The sequence below is a fragment of the Notolepis coatsorum genome, assembly GCF_963971535.1.
Source record: "Notolepis coatsorum genome assembly, chromosome: 20".
Classification (NCBI taxonomy): domain Eukaryota; kingdom Metazoa; phylum Chordata; class Actinopteri; order Aulopiformes; family Paralepididae; genus Notolepis; species Notolepis coatsorum.
Window position 1 is genome coordinate 64,891,006 of NC_140184.1, and position 18,718 is coordinate 64,909,723.

Here is an 18,718-nt window from a genome sequence, read left to right on the forward strand (position 1 = left end):
TTCCGATTTTAATAGTTTTTTTCTCTTGAAAACTAGAAACGCCTAGGAAATCATTCAAATAACCTTTGTTTTTATTTGACACAAAAAAATTATCAAACCAAGATGAATTTCCCTATTGGGACCTAACTTTCACCAATCTTCACTTAAAAAAATATATAATATATTTAAAGGTTACTTGATCAAACAAAGATGAATGTCCCTATTTGGATTAATAGTGCAATAATTGCTTTTTCACCAAACTTCACTTAAAACAAATAAAACGTGCCTCTTGATCATCAAACAAGAATGAATTTCCCTATTGGGATTAATAAAGTGCAAATCTAACTTTCACCAAACATCAGTTTTTGTAAAATAAAAAGGTGAATAAAAAAATTTGATCAAAATTAGATCATTAATTCGAATTAATAGAAAAATCGATTAATCGCCCAGCCCTAACCTGTATATATTTTTTTATTATTAAGACATGCGAGTTTACCCGCAATCATGATTAGGAAAAATTCTAAGGTCGTAGCAGTCCAGAAACTATTTTAAACATGTTTGATAATCTATCCATTTGTCCCTCAACGTTCTGAAATGTGATACAAGTAGTAGGGTGTTGCCTGCTCCTTTAAGAGCGATGCGTTGTGGGATATGCCCTTCTCCTTACTTAAAACTAACGTTATTTGAGCGAACATTTAACGTTAATATAACACTATTTTGGGGGGGGGGGGGCGGCTGGGTGGCGCAGCGGACATTGCGCTCATCACCAACGCATGAGACACCGGGTTCGACTCCGGCTGTCGGCGTTGCCTCCGGCTTGGGCCGGCCGTCATACTAACTCAATTGGCAGAGTTAGCAGGTGGAAGTCGATGGGTGGTAATCTGGACGTTGTGGACAGCGACTCCTACAGGTCGGTTGGGGGATGCCTGCACAGCAGAGACCGGAAAATGGCGGGGGTAGTGTGAGCCTCCCATACGTTACACCTCGTCAAATGAGAGTCTGCGCTGGCAGGTGAAAAGATGTGACAGGCTGCCTCCACATGTATCGAAGGAGACATGTGATGCAAGGCTTCTATCCTCTCTACAACCGGCCAGTGGGGGGCATATGCGAGCAACGTTCAATACAGGGGAGGGAACAATTGGCACGGCTAAATTGGGATGGGAGAAAAAAATTTAAAAAGGAGGGGGGAAAAATATAACACTATTTAACGTTAGTGAATGTGAATGCACATACATAGCTAGTTAAATATCACAACTTGTGTCATCATTGTTCATCATTGGGGGAAACTAAGTGCTGCCTCTCCGCCGTCCCCGCTACACTCGGGACTACACTAACGTTATAGTTAGCTAGCCTATAGCTCAATAGTCAAATAACATTGAGCAAGTTACATGACCGGCACTTGAGCCCGGGAGTGTTAGAACGCTCCCCTGTACTCCATTACGGTTCAGATTAATACAGGAAAAGGTATACATTGGGGGCTCGAGTCCGGGATATGAAAATAAATCCTGATTTCATCTGTGAGTTGTAAACTGTATGGAAACGTGAAGTTAGCTCATGCTACAGGAAAACGTACGCCTCGTCATTAAATTAACAGAGTTAAAAATGATGACGTCCCTTATTTTAATTTTTTTACACGGTTGACGCAGTTGTCTGTTCTGCATCCGCGGGTGACTTGGCACACCGCGGGATTGCGGTGATGCGGTTACCGCGACAGCCCTAGTTAGCTCTAGGGGTGCACCGATGTATCGGCCGATAAGTGCCTTGTTGACTGCAATCGGCCGATAAGCTCGAATGTGCCGATGGCAGTAGCCAATAAATATCCATCAATTTGTGTCGCGTCAAAAGGCAAAACGCGCCGCGACTAGGGATGGGTACCGAATTCGGTACTTTTGAGGTACCGAACCGAAACACGTCGGTACTACCGAGTATCGAATCAAGTGAGAAACCGGGAAAAAAAAACGTTCACACGCACAATATATGCTTACCTAGGATTTGACTTGATTCAACAACAAAGCAGTCGGAGCAATGACAAGCCGAAAACTGTCGAAATTGTAGTTATTTGAAGTTTGGATTTTTTTCTTTTACGACTGAGGTAGGTAAATTAAATTTCTTGAGACTAAAGTACCGAAAAAAGGTACCGTTGGGTACCGGTATCGATTCACAGGTACCGGTACCGGTATCGGTTCAAATGTGAAAGGTACCCATCCCTAGTCGCGACCTGCACAACGCCGCCCCCGGCCCCCGTTCTTTCAACCTAAAAGTGCACTTTCTTCAACCTCGAAGTAAACAAATCACAGAACGGTAGCCAGTTAGTAGGTATCAACTGAGCTCCCGGGATGGTAGCTAGTTAGCTAGCACCATCCAGGCATTAACATGAGCTCCCGGTACGGTAGCTAGTTAGTTAGCACCATCCAGGCATCAACGTGAGCTCCTGGTACGGTAGCTAGTTAGTTAGCACCATCCAGGCATCAACGTGAGCTCCCGGAACGGTAGCTAGTTAGTTAGCACCATCCAGGCATCAACGTGAGCTCCCGGAACGGTAGCTAGTTAGCTAGCACCATCCAGGCATCAACGTGAGCTCCCGGAACGGTAGCTAGTTAGTTAGCACCATCCAGGCATCAACGTGAGCTCCTGGTACGGTAGCTAGTTAGCTAGCACCATCCAGGCATCAACGTGAGCTCCTGGTACGGTAGCTAGTTAGCTAGCACCATCCAGGCATCAACGTGAGCTCCCGGAACGGTAGCTAGTTAGCTAGCACCATCCAGGCATCAACATGAGCTCCCGGTACGGTAGCTAGTTAGTTAGCACCATCCAGGCATCAACGTGAGCTCCCGGTACGGTAGCTAGTTAGTTAGCACCATCCAGGCATCAACGTGAGCTCCCGGTACGGTAGCTAGTTAGTTAGCACCATCCAGACATCAACGTGAGCTGCCGGGACGGTAGCTAATTAGTTAGCACCATCCAGACATCAACGTGAGCTCCCGGTACGGTAGCTAGTTAGTTAGCACCATCCAGACATCAACGTGAGCTCCCGGTACGGTAGCTAGTTAGTTAGCACCATCCAGGCATCAACGTGAGCTGCCGGGACGGTAGCTAGTTAGTTAGCACCATCCAGGCATCAACGTGAGCTCCCGGAACGGTAGCTAGTTAGTTAGCACCATCCAGGCATCAACGTGAGCTCCCGGTACGGTAGCTAGTTAGTTAATAACGTTATATAGTTAGTGTTACACGTTCAATATAACATCAGCATATTATTTACCCGAACACAGCAAGTAAGCAAGGCATTATTCCGTTCATAGCTCAGTTCCATTCCGTTGCTCATTCCGTACCCAACTACCCATTCTGCAATCTGTTAATAAAGTTTTCAACCAGACAAATGTATAGAAAGGCTTTGTTTTATTATAACATTTGTTGCAGTAAAATCATTATGTCTCATTTGGTCATGCTGTGGAGCGATGGTCGGCGGGCCGGGCAGCTAAGGTATTAGCTACGTTAAGTTTGTTGTGCTCTCGAGTCGCAAGCAGATCAATGGCGGCATGCCCGAAAGTAGAAAATGAATAAACGCTTGCCGATTGGTGGTAAGAACAGCAGGAGGTGGGTGCTAGCGGTGTGGCGTAATTGGCCGAATCGACTGTCAATCAAAATGGTTCTATTGCATTGGCTGAGAGCTCTGGTTGAGAGAATAGTATCCATCTGCAGGCCGCCAGACAATACTGGGAGAGAAATAGTGCTACATGGCATGGTGGAATTAATACCATAAACATATTTCTTGATGTTTCCTTTTTTTTAAGTAAGTAAAGAGGCCTACAAATACAAACATACACATACAAATATACAGTAGTTTCATTAAAAAAAAAATTTAAATTAAAAGAAATTAATTTTTTTTTACAAATACTTATATACAAATATACAAGTATCGGTATCGGTATCGGCCGATAGTGTTAGTTGAACAATCGGTATCAGTATCGGTGGCCAATTTTCATATCGGTGCATCCCTAGTTAGCTCATGTATAAAGAGCGCAGTCAATCAACTAGAGAATTAAAACATGTCTCCATTCTTATATTTGTTGATGAGGCTATTGGGCCTTTAAAAAAAAAGAAGAAAAATCAACCAAAAATGTCCTTGTCTTCGTGTCACTTACCGATGTGATCTGAGGCTGCTCTCCATCTTTATCTGTGAGCTGGAGGAAGTTCCTCTTCCCAGGCTCAAACCCAGACTCTGAGAGGGCCATCTCACTGCTGAGGTCCAGTGGTCCCTGAAGAGGAGAGAAAAGAGAAGAGGGAATGAAGACTTGGACATCGCATTTCTGTTTTTTTTTTTTTTTTTTATCTACTTTTTCTCCCCATTTTCTATTTTTCTCCCATCCCAATTTAGAATGATCCAATTCTACCCTCCCCTGTCTCGAACGTTGTTAGACCATGCCTCCCACTGGTCGGCTGCAATGTGGACCAAGCCTTGCATCACGTGTCCCCTCCGGTACACGAGGAGGCAGCGGTCGCATCTTTTCACCTGCACAGCGCGATCTCTCAGCGGCGAGGAGTAACGCGTGGGAGGCTCACGCTGCCCCCGTTGCTTCCTGATTCTGCTGTACAGGCGCACCAACCGACCTGTAGGAGTCGCTGTCCACAACGTCCGATCCCCACCCACCGGCTTTCCCACCCCCTAATACTGCCAATTGTATTAGTATGAACGACCAGCCAAGCCGGAAGCAACGCAGAGAGCTGGGCTCGAACCCAACATCTCTCCTGCGTTAGTGGTGAGCGCCTTGCCCACTGCGCCACTTAGCCGCCCTTCTGTATTTATCTTGTGTGATAACAGTTTTGCTCTCATGTGTAGCACAGAAGGTCCTCGTATAGGCTCTATGTATTTGTAGAGTAGGGATGTCGCCATCAATCTGCCCCTGATCCCCATCCAAGTAATTTAATATTGAGTATCTGCTGAATCTGATACAGTCCCGTCCCGATATTGGTATTTTCCTAGAAAATATAGCAGCACAGTGTATATTAATTATAGTATATTAAAGTTAGTAAAACAAATGTAGGTAAGATATGATTGGTAACTGAATAGTTCTGCTTAAAGAAAATAATAGCCTACATCACAGCTTTCCCTTAACACTTTCAGCGCCAATCACGAGTACACTCGTTATTGGCCGGCAAGCGTTGAGCGCCAATAACGAGTAAACTCGTTTTTAGATCATTTGATATTTTTCCTCTGATCCCCGTTCTAAATCCTCATCCAGATCATTCTAGCCATTCCTGGCTCGTTTGTATACATTGGAATTGCAATGCCGATCGAATATCAGGTGACAGTATCGTCTGTGTCTGAACTGGAATTGCATTGGTGTGGATACACGTCTTCCCTTTTTTGGTAAGGCTCCTGCTCCTGCTTGAACAGATTCACATTGATCACCTCGAAATTGTTGATTTTACCACATTTTGATTTTACCATCGAAACGTGTATAGACATACACTGGTAATCGCGATGGCGATCACTTGGAATTATCCTTTTTGGAATACCTTCTGGCTAAGGTAAGGTATATTCTTTTTTTGAAATTTGAAATTTTTCCAGGGGGCAATGGCCACTGAAACGATCCCAAGCATCCTCTGAGATTGACATTACATTCCTTCTCCCATTTCTCCTTTATATAGATTGTGTTGGTTGAATTCAATTTGGCCTGGCAGAGTCCACCATATATTTGAGAGACTATCTTCTTACACTTTGATGATCTGTGTAGGAGCCATTATGATGGTGGCATATTATTTATTATTATTTGTAATATTATTATTAGACACCTGGTGGTGGGTTTTAGATTAGACAGCACTGGGCATGTATTTAGTGGGTCACAGGTGCTGTAATCAACTAGGACACAGGTAGTGAGGAGCACACGTTCTTACCAGAAGCTCAGCAGCTCAGCAGCCAGAAGCAGAAAGAAATACCAAATAAATATAGAATACCATATAATTCCTACAGAACCCACACTGGCAATAAATTTAATGTACAACTGCAACTTCAGCAATAAACACCCCTAAACCTGGAATCACGACTGGACATCCATCATTGCTGTGTCTACTGCGTACGATCACTCCCTATCATACCTGTGAAGTAACAGGCAAGAGAAAATGAGTCTGAATCATATGCACACCATCTCAGCTTTCTGATGGGTCCCCTCACTCCACATGTCCTTATCGTGTCTTGTCAGATTCTCAGAGCTACATTAATCCAGGGGTTGTTATTCTTTATCATATTGTCTATTAATCCGCTGTCTGCCACTATAGCTGCTAGTGGAACCAATTCCACCATTTCACATTCAATTTCTTTCCATCTTGCTGAAAACGATGGAGCACCCCAGCATACTCAGGGCTGTACGCTAAGCTTTTTCACTAGGGGCACACTTGCCCCTAAATGAGAAATTTAGGGGCAAAAAAAATTTTTTAGGGGCAAATTTTTAAATAACAATTTTACCATTATTTATATAGATTGTTTTTGATTTAAAAAAAAAAAAAATGTATATAATTATTATTTTTAATAAAATATATATATATTATATAATCATACTTGTAGTTGTATTATCTACGAGACATCGCCACCACGCAACAAGTCTAAATGCTCGCTATATGCAACCAGCTCCACTGTCTGTGTGTACTGAGTAGCCTCCAGCTACGGCCAGGATTCTCCGGAGCTGCAGCTGGGCCCTATACTGTAGCCTCCAGCTACGGCCAGGATTCTCCGGCGCTGCAGCTGGTCCCTATTGACTATATTCAGCGTGCCCTCAGCTCGAATACGCATCGACTCAGTGTTATAAGACATTGATATCAGGACGGAGCTATCTGAACTATTTAGTTTAATGGGACGTTTCGTTTTGAACAGTAAGCTAACGCAAGCTATCATGCACTACTAGACTTACTGGAGCATTTGTTGATAGCTATCAGTAGCTAGCCGGCTGGCAGGCTCACCGAGGTCCCAGTGTTTACAACAGCCACGGGTGCTGGAGGAGGAGCAGACGCCGCAGCTCTCTCCGTGTGTCTGAGTTCAGTTCAGTTCGGCTCACTATAGGAGGTCGAACGCAACGAAAATATGAAGCAATACTAACTTTACTTTTCTTCATAGCTAAATCAGACAGTCAGCCAGTCTATCAGAGTGAGTGCTCAGTCGATTGTTCCCGCTGATCATACCTGCTGAGTGCTCACTGCTCAGCTCGCGTGAGTGACGTCATCGCATCATCATACGCCTTGGATAATTTAGGAGTGAAATGCGAATCCAAGGCTTGAAAGCACTACTCGCAAGCCCGCCCCCAGATAATATTTACCAATCGCAACGGCCAATTAAAGGGGCAATTCGCAATGATATCATCGCAGTGTACAGCCCTGATACTATTGGCCTCAGTTGGGCTGCATACAAATATTCCCGTAGGCATGGTAGACTTATTCCCCCTTTTTCTTTTCTTATCTGTAGTGTTTTATATCTGATTCTGGGTTTTTTTTCCCTGCCAAAGGTATCTTGATATTAATCTAGCCCACTCCGTAAATTGCTTCGTGGGTATCTCCACTGGGAGGGTCTGGAACAGGTATAACAATCTCGGTAGTATATTCATCTTAATTGAGTCCACCCTGGAGACTCAGGAAAGGGATCAGGCTCCATCTTAATATATCTGACTTTATTCATTCAAGGGATGTAGTTGAGGTCAAATAACCTCGAGATATCTCTTGGCAGGCTCACCCCCAGGTAATTTAATGAGTCTATTTCCCATTTCAATTAATATTTTTCTAATATTGTTGGGGAGGGGGGGGGGGGTGAGTCTTCTGGATATTTAATTTGTAGCCTGAGAGTGTTCCATATTCTTCTAGCAAGTTAAATAGTTTTGGAAATGTCTGAGTGGGTTGGGTCAGGTACACCATGACGTCATCCGCGAAAAGAGTGAGTTTATGTTCTCCGCCTGCCATGCCCACTCCCTTTATGTCTACATTCTGTCTTATACATTGACTCAGGGGTTCTATAAAAATTGCGAACAGTCCTGGGGAAGCCGGACAACCCTGTCTGGTCCCGCATTCTAGGATGAAGGACTCTGATAGATCCCCATTCATTTTGATCCTTGCGGATGGATTGTCATACAATGCCTGAAAGGTTGATATTATAGATTCATGGAAGCCAAACTTCCCTAGTACCTTATATAAGAATGACCACCTTACCGAATCGAATGCTTTCTCTGCATCCAAACTTATTAATACTGCCTCTATCCCATTTTGGGTGATATGTCTAATAATGTGTAGTGATCTTCTGATGCGGTCTTGTGTCTGCCTCTGCCTGATGAAGCCTGCCTGATCCAGATGTATGAGGTCAGGTAGGATCTTATCTAATATTTGTGATATTATTGATGTAAACAATTTATATTCCAGGTTTAACACACTTACTGGGTGGTAACTGCCGCATTCTAGTTTGTCTTTCCCTTCCTTCAGGATGACTGAAATTATTGCTTCTCTCCATGAAGAGAGATTTTGCTTCTCCAAAACCCAATTGAATGCCTTCAGTAGTGTTGGGGTCAATTGTTCTTTAAATGTTTTATACCATTCGGCTGTATATCCATCTGTGCCCGGGGCTTTGTTTGCTTTTAGTCTAGAGCAGTGGTTCTCAAACTGTGGTACGAGTACCACTAGTGGTACTTGGTGGTACTGCTGGTTGGTGGTACTTGAGGAAAAAATATTTTTAGGCAACCAACTTGTGTTCAGCGTTTCTCTGATTGGCCACTACGCCCATGTGACCGCGGCAGCGCGAGAGCGGCAGTGCGGAAATAGGCTGCATTCTATTGCCATTCTCTGCGACAAACTAACCTTAACCAACTCCGAAACAGCGCCTAAACTTAACCCTTCTAACCTTAACCAACTTCGAAACAATGCCTAAACTTAACCCTAACCAACTCCGAAACAATGCCTAAACTTAAAGGAAAACTCCAACATTTTGGGAAATTAGCTTATTTAACATCTTCCCTGGAGTTAGACAAGAAGATACATACCTTTTTTGTCTCTGTGCGTGCATTTTAGCTTTGGGAATAGACGCTCCGTTAGCATAGCTTAGCTTCATCACTGGAAGTGAGTAGGGGCCGGAGCCTTACAGTGCCTTACAGTGTATTGCAAGGTCTGACATTGACCAAACTTGATATGCATGACCTTGGTGGGCTCTAGGTCAACTCCTGAAAAGGGGGTCAATGTCAGACTTTGCAATCAAAAGTTAGGGGGCTAATAACCCTTGCCATAATTTCAGTGTGCCCCCTAACTTTTGATTGCAAGGTCTGACATTGACCCCCTTTTCAGGAGTTGACCTAGAGCCCACCAAGGTCATGCATATCAAGTTTGGTCAATGTCAGACCTTGCATTACACTGTAAGGCACTGTAAGGCTCCGGCCCCTACTCACTTCCAGTGATGAAGCTAAGCTATGCTAACGGAGCGTCTATTCCCAAAGCTAAAATGCACGCACACCACAGAGACAAAAAAGGTATGTATCTTCTTGTCTAACTCCAGGGAAGATGTTAAATAAGCTAATTTCCCAAAATGTTGGAGTTCCCCTTTAAGCGAAAGAATGCACGTTAAAGAAGAAAAAAAAATTGAAGGGATTCGAACTTGTTACCAACGCACCGCAGGATCCACAGCAAGGCGGCGAACAAGTTGAGCTAGCCGTCGATGTTAAAGGAAAACTCCAACATTTTGGGAAATTAGCTTATTTAACATCTTCCCTGGAGTTAGACAAGAAGATACATAACTTTTTTGTCTCTGTGCGTGCATTTTAGCTTTGGGAATAGACGCTCCGTTAGCATAGCTTAGCTTCATCACTGGAAGTGAGTAGGGGCCGGAGCCTTACAGTGTATTGCAAGGTCTGACATTGACCAAACTTGATATGCATGACCTTGGTGGGCTCTAGGTCAACTCCTGAAAAGGGGGTCAATGTCAGACTTTGCAATCAAAAGTTAGGGGGCTAATAACCCTTGCCATAATTTCAGTGTGCCCCCTAACTTTTGATTGCAAGGTCTGACATTGACCCCCTTTTCAGGAGTTGACCTAGAGCCCACCAAGGTCATGCATATCAAGTTTGGTCAATGTCAGACCTTGCAATACACTGTAAGGTAGAGCTGCCGCGGTATTGATGTTTTCCTTACCGCACAAATTTGCGAAATATTTCCTACCGCTGCGGTTATTACCGCACACACATACACACAAAAAAAAAGTTTGAATGCATTTTTTTTGTAGTCTACTCTTTATAGCATATAGCCTGCCTCTAGTCTAAATGTCTATCTTTAGAGGATGACTTTGCAGCATGAATATTGTTTGGGATTCGGCAAGCACGCATTCGTTAAAAGTGAAACACTGATCCGAAGTATCCCCTGTGTCGCGGGCAGGGGTGGTAGCGGCGCGCCCGCCGGTTACCCCCCGACCCTTTCTTCTTCTTCTTATTATTATAACGTTACTACTTATGATTACAAAGGCATTCGTTTTGTGGCATTACGTTATATAGTTACACGTTCGTATTTACCGGACCATAGCAAGGCAAGCGTTACTCAATTCATATCTCAGTTCCTTTCTTTGCTCAGAGCGTGCAGAGTTGTACCCATTCTGCGGTCTGTTAATAAAGTTTTCAATCAGACAAGTGTATAGAACGAAGGGCTTTTATTATAACATTTCGTTGCAGTAAAATCATTATGCCTCGTTCCCTGAGGAGCGACGGTACGTCGGTAATCCACTCCGGTCTCCGGTGGGAGCTAACGTATATTAGCCGTGTTGTGACTGTGAGCTCTGATCAATGGCTGAGATTCAGGAAGTAAAAGCACTGCAAGACGATCCAACGTGTGACGCGTCTCTCTTCTGACCAATCAGTGGTCTGCAATGTTTCACATGACTTTTCTGGTACCCAATAGGGTCGCTTGGAACCTCGATAGAGGAGTAGGGTATATCTGCAGAGCCGCAAGCCCAACGAGAGAAGGGTACTTTATTATTATAAAAAAAAAACAGCGGTGACGCGGTATTCAGCCTACTCTTGCGGTGGGCGTGATGTAACAGCGATGCCGCGGTAATGCGGTAATCGCGGCAGCTCTACTGTAAGGCACTGTAAGGCTCCGGCCCCTACTCACTTCCAGTGATGAAGCTAAGCTATGCTAACGGAGCGTCTATTCCCAAAGCTAAAATGCACGCACAGAGACAAAAAAGGTATGTATCTTCTTGTCTAACTCCAGGGAAGATGTTAAATAAGCAAATTTCCCAAAATGTTGGAGTTCCCCTTTAAAAGATGGGGAATTACTGCTACATAATGCTGCCGCGGAGCGAAGCGGCTCTGCCGCTACCGCGTCGCCGCGGCTAGACGCAAGTTGGTTACCTTAAATAATTACGCGGCCAGGCCAGTGTTTCTAGTTGCGGCGGTGCGATAGTTAGATAACCTAAGTGGGGAACAACCAGGAGACCACTGACAGTCTAAACAGTCGTAATCTTTTATTCAACTTCAGCCCTGATCATAACCATTTGTATTTTTTGTAATGTCAGATAAAAAATGAAATACTCCCACTTTTCTGAAAAGAGTTGTTAAATCTGACATTACAAAAAATCCATCAACATCTGTGTTGTTGTTAATCATTGACACATGCCTAGCCTGTAATAATCCCCCCCAGAAAAATGTACTTTGAAAATATTTTACTTTGTGTGTTTTTTTTACAATAATTTGTGATGCCCATCACAAACACTGGAATTTAAAGGGTAAAATTTCAAAAATTCCTGCACCAGAATGCAGGAAATTAAGTCTTTGTAACAAAATAATTCCTGACTGGGGCTATATTTCACACTATTTCCCAGCCTGAATTATTTCCCCAGTCCGGCCCTGCTCATGCTGCGTGTGTGTGCGTGTGTGTGCGTGCGTGGGTGTGTGTGTGAGAGAGAGAATTAAGTACATTTGCTGAAATACAGTTGTTCTTAATTTTCTCGTGAGAATGTTAGTTATTATGTTCTCAATGCCCCTTGCATTGTATGAGTTGTGTGGAAGAGTTTGCTAGTTCTAGTGCTACCCCTTTGTACATCGTGGCTGTGTCTGACAAAAGTTAATAAATAATGGTATTAGGAATACATTTGCCGCGTGAACTGTGCATAGCTGAATAGACTGTATTTTAACGTGGGTCATATGGTGGTACTTGGAGAGCCAGCTACGTTCTCAGGTGGTACTTCGTGTAAAAAGTTTGAGAACCACTGTTCTAGAGATTGCGGCGTGTAGTTCCTCTATTGTTATTTTTTTATTTTTTTTATCCACTTTTCTCCTTTTTTTCTCCCATCCCAATTTCGTGATTCCAATTCTTCCCTCCCCTGTCTTGAACGTTGCTAGACTATGCCTCCCACTGGTCGGCTGTAGTGAGGATAGAAGCCTTGAATCACGTGTCCCCTCCGGTACACGAGGAGGCAGCCTGTCGCATCTTTTCACCAGACAGCTCGAACTCTCAGTGGCGAGGAGTAACGCGTGGGAGGCTCACGCTGCCCCCGATACTTCCTGCTTCTGCTGTACAGGCCTCACCCAACCGACCTGTAGGAGTCGCTGTCCACAACGTCCAATCCCCACCCAGCGGCTATCCCACCCTCTAACACTGCCAATTGTGTTAGTATGACGACCGGCCAACCCGGTAGCAACGCAGAGAGCTGGGCTCGATACCAGCATATCCTGCGTTAGTGGCGAGCGCCTTGCCCACTGCACCACTCAGCCGCCCGACTCTATTGTTATTTCTGTTATCAAGTCTTTATTTTGATCTGCTGTTACTTTGGGTAGCTCTAGAGTGGAGAGGAATGTCTCGATCTCAAAGTCATTATCTTGAGCGTACAGTGTCTTGTAGATATTTTCGAAGTTCTGTTGGATTTTATCTAGCCTGCATTCAATTGCACCCGTTGTGGGATTCCTTATTTTATGTATTGCATTGTCTGCTTGTTTTTTCTTTAGTCTATATGATAGCAATTTCATTGATTTCCCCCCCACCTCGTAGTATCGTTGTTTTGTAAATAGTAGCTTCTTTTGTATTTCCAGATTGCCTATTTCATTTATCTCGTTCTTTATATCTTTCATTTCTTGTTTCAATCACTTATCTAAATTGTGGCTGTGTTGTCTTTGCAGTTGTTTCAATTTGGTTTCCAGATCGTGTAGTCTCTGTCCTCTGAGTTTTTTAAAGAATGACGTGGGCGGCTACGTGGCGTAGTGGGCAAGGCGCTCGCCACGAATGCGGAGACGCTGGGCTCGCCTGTTCGAGCCCAGCGCTCCACATTGCTTTCAGTTTAGCTGGTCGTTCATACTAATACACATTGGCCGTATTAGGGGGTGGGAAACTGATGCGTGGGGATCAGGCGTTGTGGACAGCGACTCCTACAGGTCGGTTGGTGCGCCTGCGCAGTAGAATCAGGAAGTGTCGGGGGCAGCGTGAGCCTCCCACGCGTTACTCCTCGCCACTGAGAGATCGAGCTGCGCAGGTGAAAAGATGCGACTGCCGTTACCTCAAGTACCGGAGGGGACTTGTGCTATGTATGACTTAGTCCACATTGCAGCCGGCTTGTGGGAGGCAAGAAACAGCGTTCGTGACAGGGGAGGGTTGAATTGGATGATACGAAATTGGGATGGGAGAAAGTATATAGAAAAATGGGAGAAAAAGTGGATAAAAAAAAAAGAATGACGTGATGGCGATAATTTTACCTCTTAGTACAGCTTTAAGCGCATCCCAGAGCATAGTTGGTGCTACTTCATCATTATCGTTTAGTTCTAGATATGTTTCCATTTCTGTCTTCAGGGAATTTCTAGTTCCCGGGTTATTGAGGATATCTGAGTTCAGTCTCCACAGTGTTGACCTTGGTTTTCTATTAATACGTTGGATGCCGTTAACGTAGAACTACGTTTCTGTCGCCCAACCGTTGAGTGCCGGCTACGTCACAGAAACGTAGATCTACGTTTTTCTCACGGTATTTATTTTATTCGCTATTGCCATTCATAATTCAGCGGGGCACCTTGTGCATGCTGTACTGAATGTGTCTGAGCTGGCAGACTGTCTTATACGCCTTCGGCCATTATCGCACCCCGTTAGAAACGGGTTAGTTTATTTTCTCTACCGAGCTGCGGCATGGGGGCGGGGCATAAACACTCCGGCAAAACACACACTTGTAGGGATGGTTTTGACTACTGACCCCGCCTGCCCGTTGAAGTGCAATGCCCAACAACGTCTGAGACAGGATCGCTGTGGATAACTGGAATGGCGATCAGATATTTGGATTCTTTTTTTTGCATTACATCAGAGACCAGGGCCCTGTTCCTCGTACCTGGCTAACTGAGTTAGCCGGATAATTTTCAGGATAACTTGACTTAAACTAGACCTTTCGGTTCCCCGACGTACGATTTTCTAAATCACTATGGCAACAGATCAAAAAGTTTGAACCTGGTCGAGAGCAGGGTTTAGTTCAGTTAGCTGGATAAACCATGGCCACGCCCTCGCAAAGAAATGCCAGCTCCCTTCCTGAAATAATTCTCAGTCTAGAACCCATTATACCATTCTGAATTATGTTTTTGTGCTTCGTTTTTCTAGAGGGGGCTTTTGAAATGTAAAATAATATACCTAAAATGCTGATAATAAATCATATTCAGCCTATGGATTTACTTTGTTCTAAATAATGCACGTCATATATACGCCGCTCGCGAGGTGCGATATACACACTATGTGGTTATTTTAATAACGTCGGAGCATTGCAAATGTGAATCCCGCGGGATGTTTTTAATGAATGAAACCTATCAGGCGTTTGGCTCCGATTAGTTTCATATTCTCGGCTGTGGATGTATTTGCGCCCGGATTGTGTTTCATTCAAGCATAAATTGAAGCGTCTTCATGCGTGGATTGTGGATATGAATTACGACGAATCTGAATATGTGGCCAGCCATAGACAGTATGGTCTTGTTGAGGCATCTTCAATTTTTTTTTTTTTTTTTACATATTATGAAAGTACAGATTCATACCTTCAAAATAAGCCATCACTTGAACATTTTGTTGGGATACTTTTCAAGCTACTTCCTATGAATCATGGTGATCACAAAACGTATTCAGAGAAAATGCCCTTGAAGAGTTTACACTTGTGTAAACAGTGTTAAAAAAAACTACAACATTACCCAGAATGCATTGTAATCCACGTTAGGGCTGGGCGATATGGCCTAAATATGATATCACGATATTTTCTGACCTTTCGGCGATACACGATACACATCACGATGTTTTTCCTTTTTTCCCCAAACAATTCATTATGAGGCTTACCAAGACAGTATTTGAGTTTGCAAGCGAACATTAAAGACAAAAGACTCATGCATTTAGCATTTTTATATTATATATTAGATTTAGATTATTGGATTCTTAGATTATATATTTAGCATTTTAGCCTTTCGTTTTTTTAGATTATATATTAGATTAGATTTAGATGATTAGATTACATATTGTAACTATTTATTTATTTACATGTATGTATATATTTATTATTTGAACGGCTTAAGGCTATATCTGTACTTGATGTTTGTTTGTTGTGTTGCATACTTGAAATAAACTTCAATCAAATCAAATCAAACCGCCCCTCTTAAAAACAAAAACCTGTGTTTAACCTAGCCATCTATAAAACATCATGCTAAAACTGAAACAAATGTCCTACTCCCCTAAAGAAAGAAATACATAGCAAACATGACTCAGTTATCCAATAGTGCTGCTGTTTTTTATTTTGTTAAAATATTTTAGTTAAGACTAAAAGACTACAATATATATGACTACAAGGGCCAGAAGCTTCCTGTCCTCTCATTCCATTTCCGGTTTACGTTACATTTTCAACAACAGATTGCTGCTAATTAAACACTTCATGGAAACGGAGTAATGTTAACGTTATGTCGAGTTCATACGTGTAGTGTAGTATGAACTCGACATAACGTTAACATTACTCCGTGTCCACTGTTGCTGCCACTGTTGTGTCGCAGATGGATGGTACACTCTGTTAGCTCCGTAGCTAATCCGCTCATAGACTAATTTACCGATTGCAGTACCGTTAACGTCGGAGCTTACTCCTGGGTTTCAGGGGGCATCCCTAGCACCGAGCCACCGCCTCTCTGTCTCTGGCTAGGTGTGTGCGCTTGCGTGCGTGTATGTGCGTGTAGATGACATAATTTGGGCAAGTGTGTGTGTGACTGACTTTTTTTTTCCTGTGAGAGGGAGAGGAAAGCATTTAGCACTGCGCTTGTAAGTCTCATCTCAGCCGCGGCGGCCTCTAACGCGAGGGCAAAACATCACAATATCCACGATACGTTTAAAAAGTGTATTGTTAATGAACTGTACCCGATATTTATATAATATCGTCATATCGCCCAGACCTAATCCACGTCCCCCCTCTCTCTGGGGCAATTAACACCTGGCCGCGTTCTAGTGCAGGCTCTTTTATGACACTGCAAACACCATAGAGGAAAAAGGAAGTCATGAGCTTATTAAAAAATGTGTGTGGTAGTGAAAGGTTAACCTTCTGTAGTGTGGTAGTGAAAGGTTAACCTTCTGTAGTGAAAGGTTAACCTTCTGTATTGTGGTAGTGAAAGGTTAACCTTCTGTAGTGTGGTAGTGAAAGGATTATGTCTGTTTTAATTTAATAAGTGGTCTTAAAATGTCAGTAGTGTACCAGAGCAGACTATATTTTTAGGAAGGAGGTTGAAGAGGAGTATCTTGACTTGACTTTGCATTCGTTTGTGGTTAACTATCCAGAGCTAGTATGAGGAACAGCATGGGTTGTGGCAAGAAATTACAATTGTGTGTATTGAGCCAGCATAACTGGACCACATACCACTTTAACAGTTTCAGTGCCGACCTTGTTTACATTTTTACCCCGTTGAATGCCATCATCCACTTCAATGTTAGCGTTAAAAACGCCTAATCTATGTTTTAAATTATGGCTGTGTCTAATCTGCCCGTCGCTTATCAATGACTTGTTTGCAGTCAACACTGTCGAAACGGATTGTTTTTTTTTGTTGTTTTTTTAATCGGTTCATATCCTTTTTATAGCATTGCGAAAATCTATCGTTCTGAAAGATTCCCCCATAAACTGCATTTATTGGAATATTCTCGAATACACTAGACACTTTGTCATTTGTCGTTTTTCAAATAAACGCTAGATTATCGATAGTATATGTGTACTTATGCACGCTAGAGAAGCAAGCTGAAAAATCTATTCTCATTTCCTGATCAGCGCACACACACACACACACACATAGGGCCCACGTTGATATATCTGTGAAAAAAGCTCTAATTATCCCAAGACTGGTAAAATAGATTCCTTACCTCAGATCAGATGTTCTCCAAAAAGATTATTCCAATTCCTGATCGCCATTCCAAATATCGATCGCGTTTATTGATCCAACGCTGGGTACTGGAAACACATTATCCGCTGTTCTGGTGGTCGACAATGACTTCGATCGTCTCGGGTTACTTGTCTGACAAGTAAAATGTGGAAGCAGGATTTTTTTTTGTATGAGTTATATTCAATCCAATCCAAAGGGGTGCAGTTACTGCAGTACCATCCGGAGAGACGATAGGGGCGGTATTTTCCCAATGGAGCTCAGAGAGAGCTGGTGTGATCGTGGTATTCACTGACCTTTGGGAAGTATTTTGACATGTACATGGGTACCTTGGTCGTGTAGTGTATCTTGTAGACCAGGCCCATTGCAAGTTGCTGTACTCTGTCGTCTACTCCAGGGGTTCCCAAACTTTTCAGGCCAGGACCCAGAAAATAAGGCGTCAGAGAGCCGCGGCCCAATGCACATCGTCAGGTTTTTTTTTTTTTGAAAACTCGCGGCCCACCCCGACTTTGGGAACCACTGGTCTACTCTAAGAACTACTCTATGAACTAACGAGAAATCTAGTTGTTGGCACTCAAAGTGTTAAGAAAGGAGAGCTATCCTTGTGTGTGTTTAAACACCTCGCTAAGTACCTTGCATGAATAACACGCGCAGACAGACCACACCCAGCTTAAGCCCTCGTTTGTAGTCTTCCCCCCAGCATTGAGACACAATACTGTCTGACAAATAACAATAATTAACTAATTTACAAGTTGTATTAAGTTTTGCAAATAAGGGAACAGAGCAATGACATTTCAAAGCAGTCAAAAAAGCAATATTTCGATTTTTTTTAATAGTTCTGAAGTGCAAGACATTTTCTGATGCTTGTATCTCGCCGCCACAAGTCGGGTTTGGTCACGTCGAGTCACATGTGGATTATTGAATTGTGTCACTCACACGTTATTGTGATATTGTAACTGGGATTAAAATGTTTGAGGAGATGCGCTGTTTGACGGATTTGATGCCGTGGATGTGACTTGAGAAAATGAATGAGCAATTGCAAGCCTTTGACGTTTTGGGGGGGGGGGGGGGGGGGACGCCGGTCTAAACAACATTGCATGCTTGCACGAGGAAGGATAATAATTAAGATCTAGCGTTGATTATTATTCAATTATTACTCAATTATCAGAATTTCTATCTCTGACCATACCTACACTGCCTTCTGTATTGTTGTTGAATGATGTTTCAAAGTTATCAACCTCTGTACATGTAAAGAGACAAATTTTGTCCGGTCTTACGGCTGCCAAAAAGTTGATAGCGTCACGTTGGATTCAACCGGATAAAATGTGCCGGAAGGTATGGGTTCTTACTAGGGATGCTCGATATTGGCTTTTTTACCGATACACCGATAT

The 18,718-nt window shown here is 43.2% G+C and overlaps 1 protein-coding gene across 2 annotated transcripts in view; it reads right to left on the reverse strand.

Moving 5' to 3' along the window:
- The window catches only part of usp47 (ubiquitin specific peptidase 47), a 130,623-nt gene that overhangs the window by 69,104 nt on the left and 42,801 nt on the right, over positions 1–18,718 (reverse strand). For both annotated transcript variants that reach the window (XM_084337612.1, XM_084337611.1), the window contains exon 3: positions 4,122–4,235. In XM_084337612.1, the coding sequence (XP_084193738.1) occupies positions 4,122–4,235 (114 nt within the window). The remainder of the gene's footprint in view (positions 1–4,121; positions 4,236–18,718) is intronic.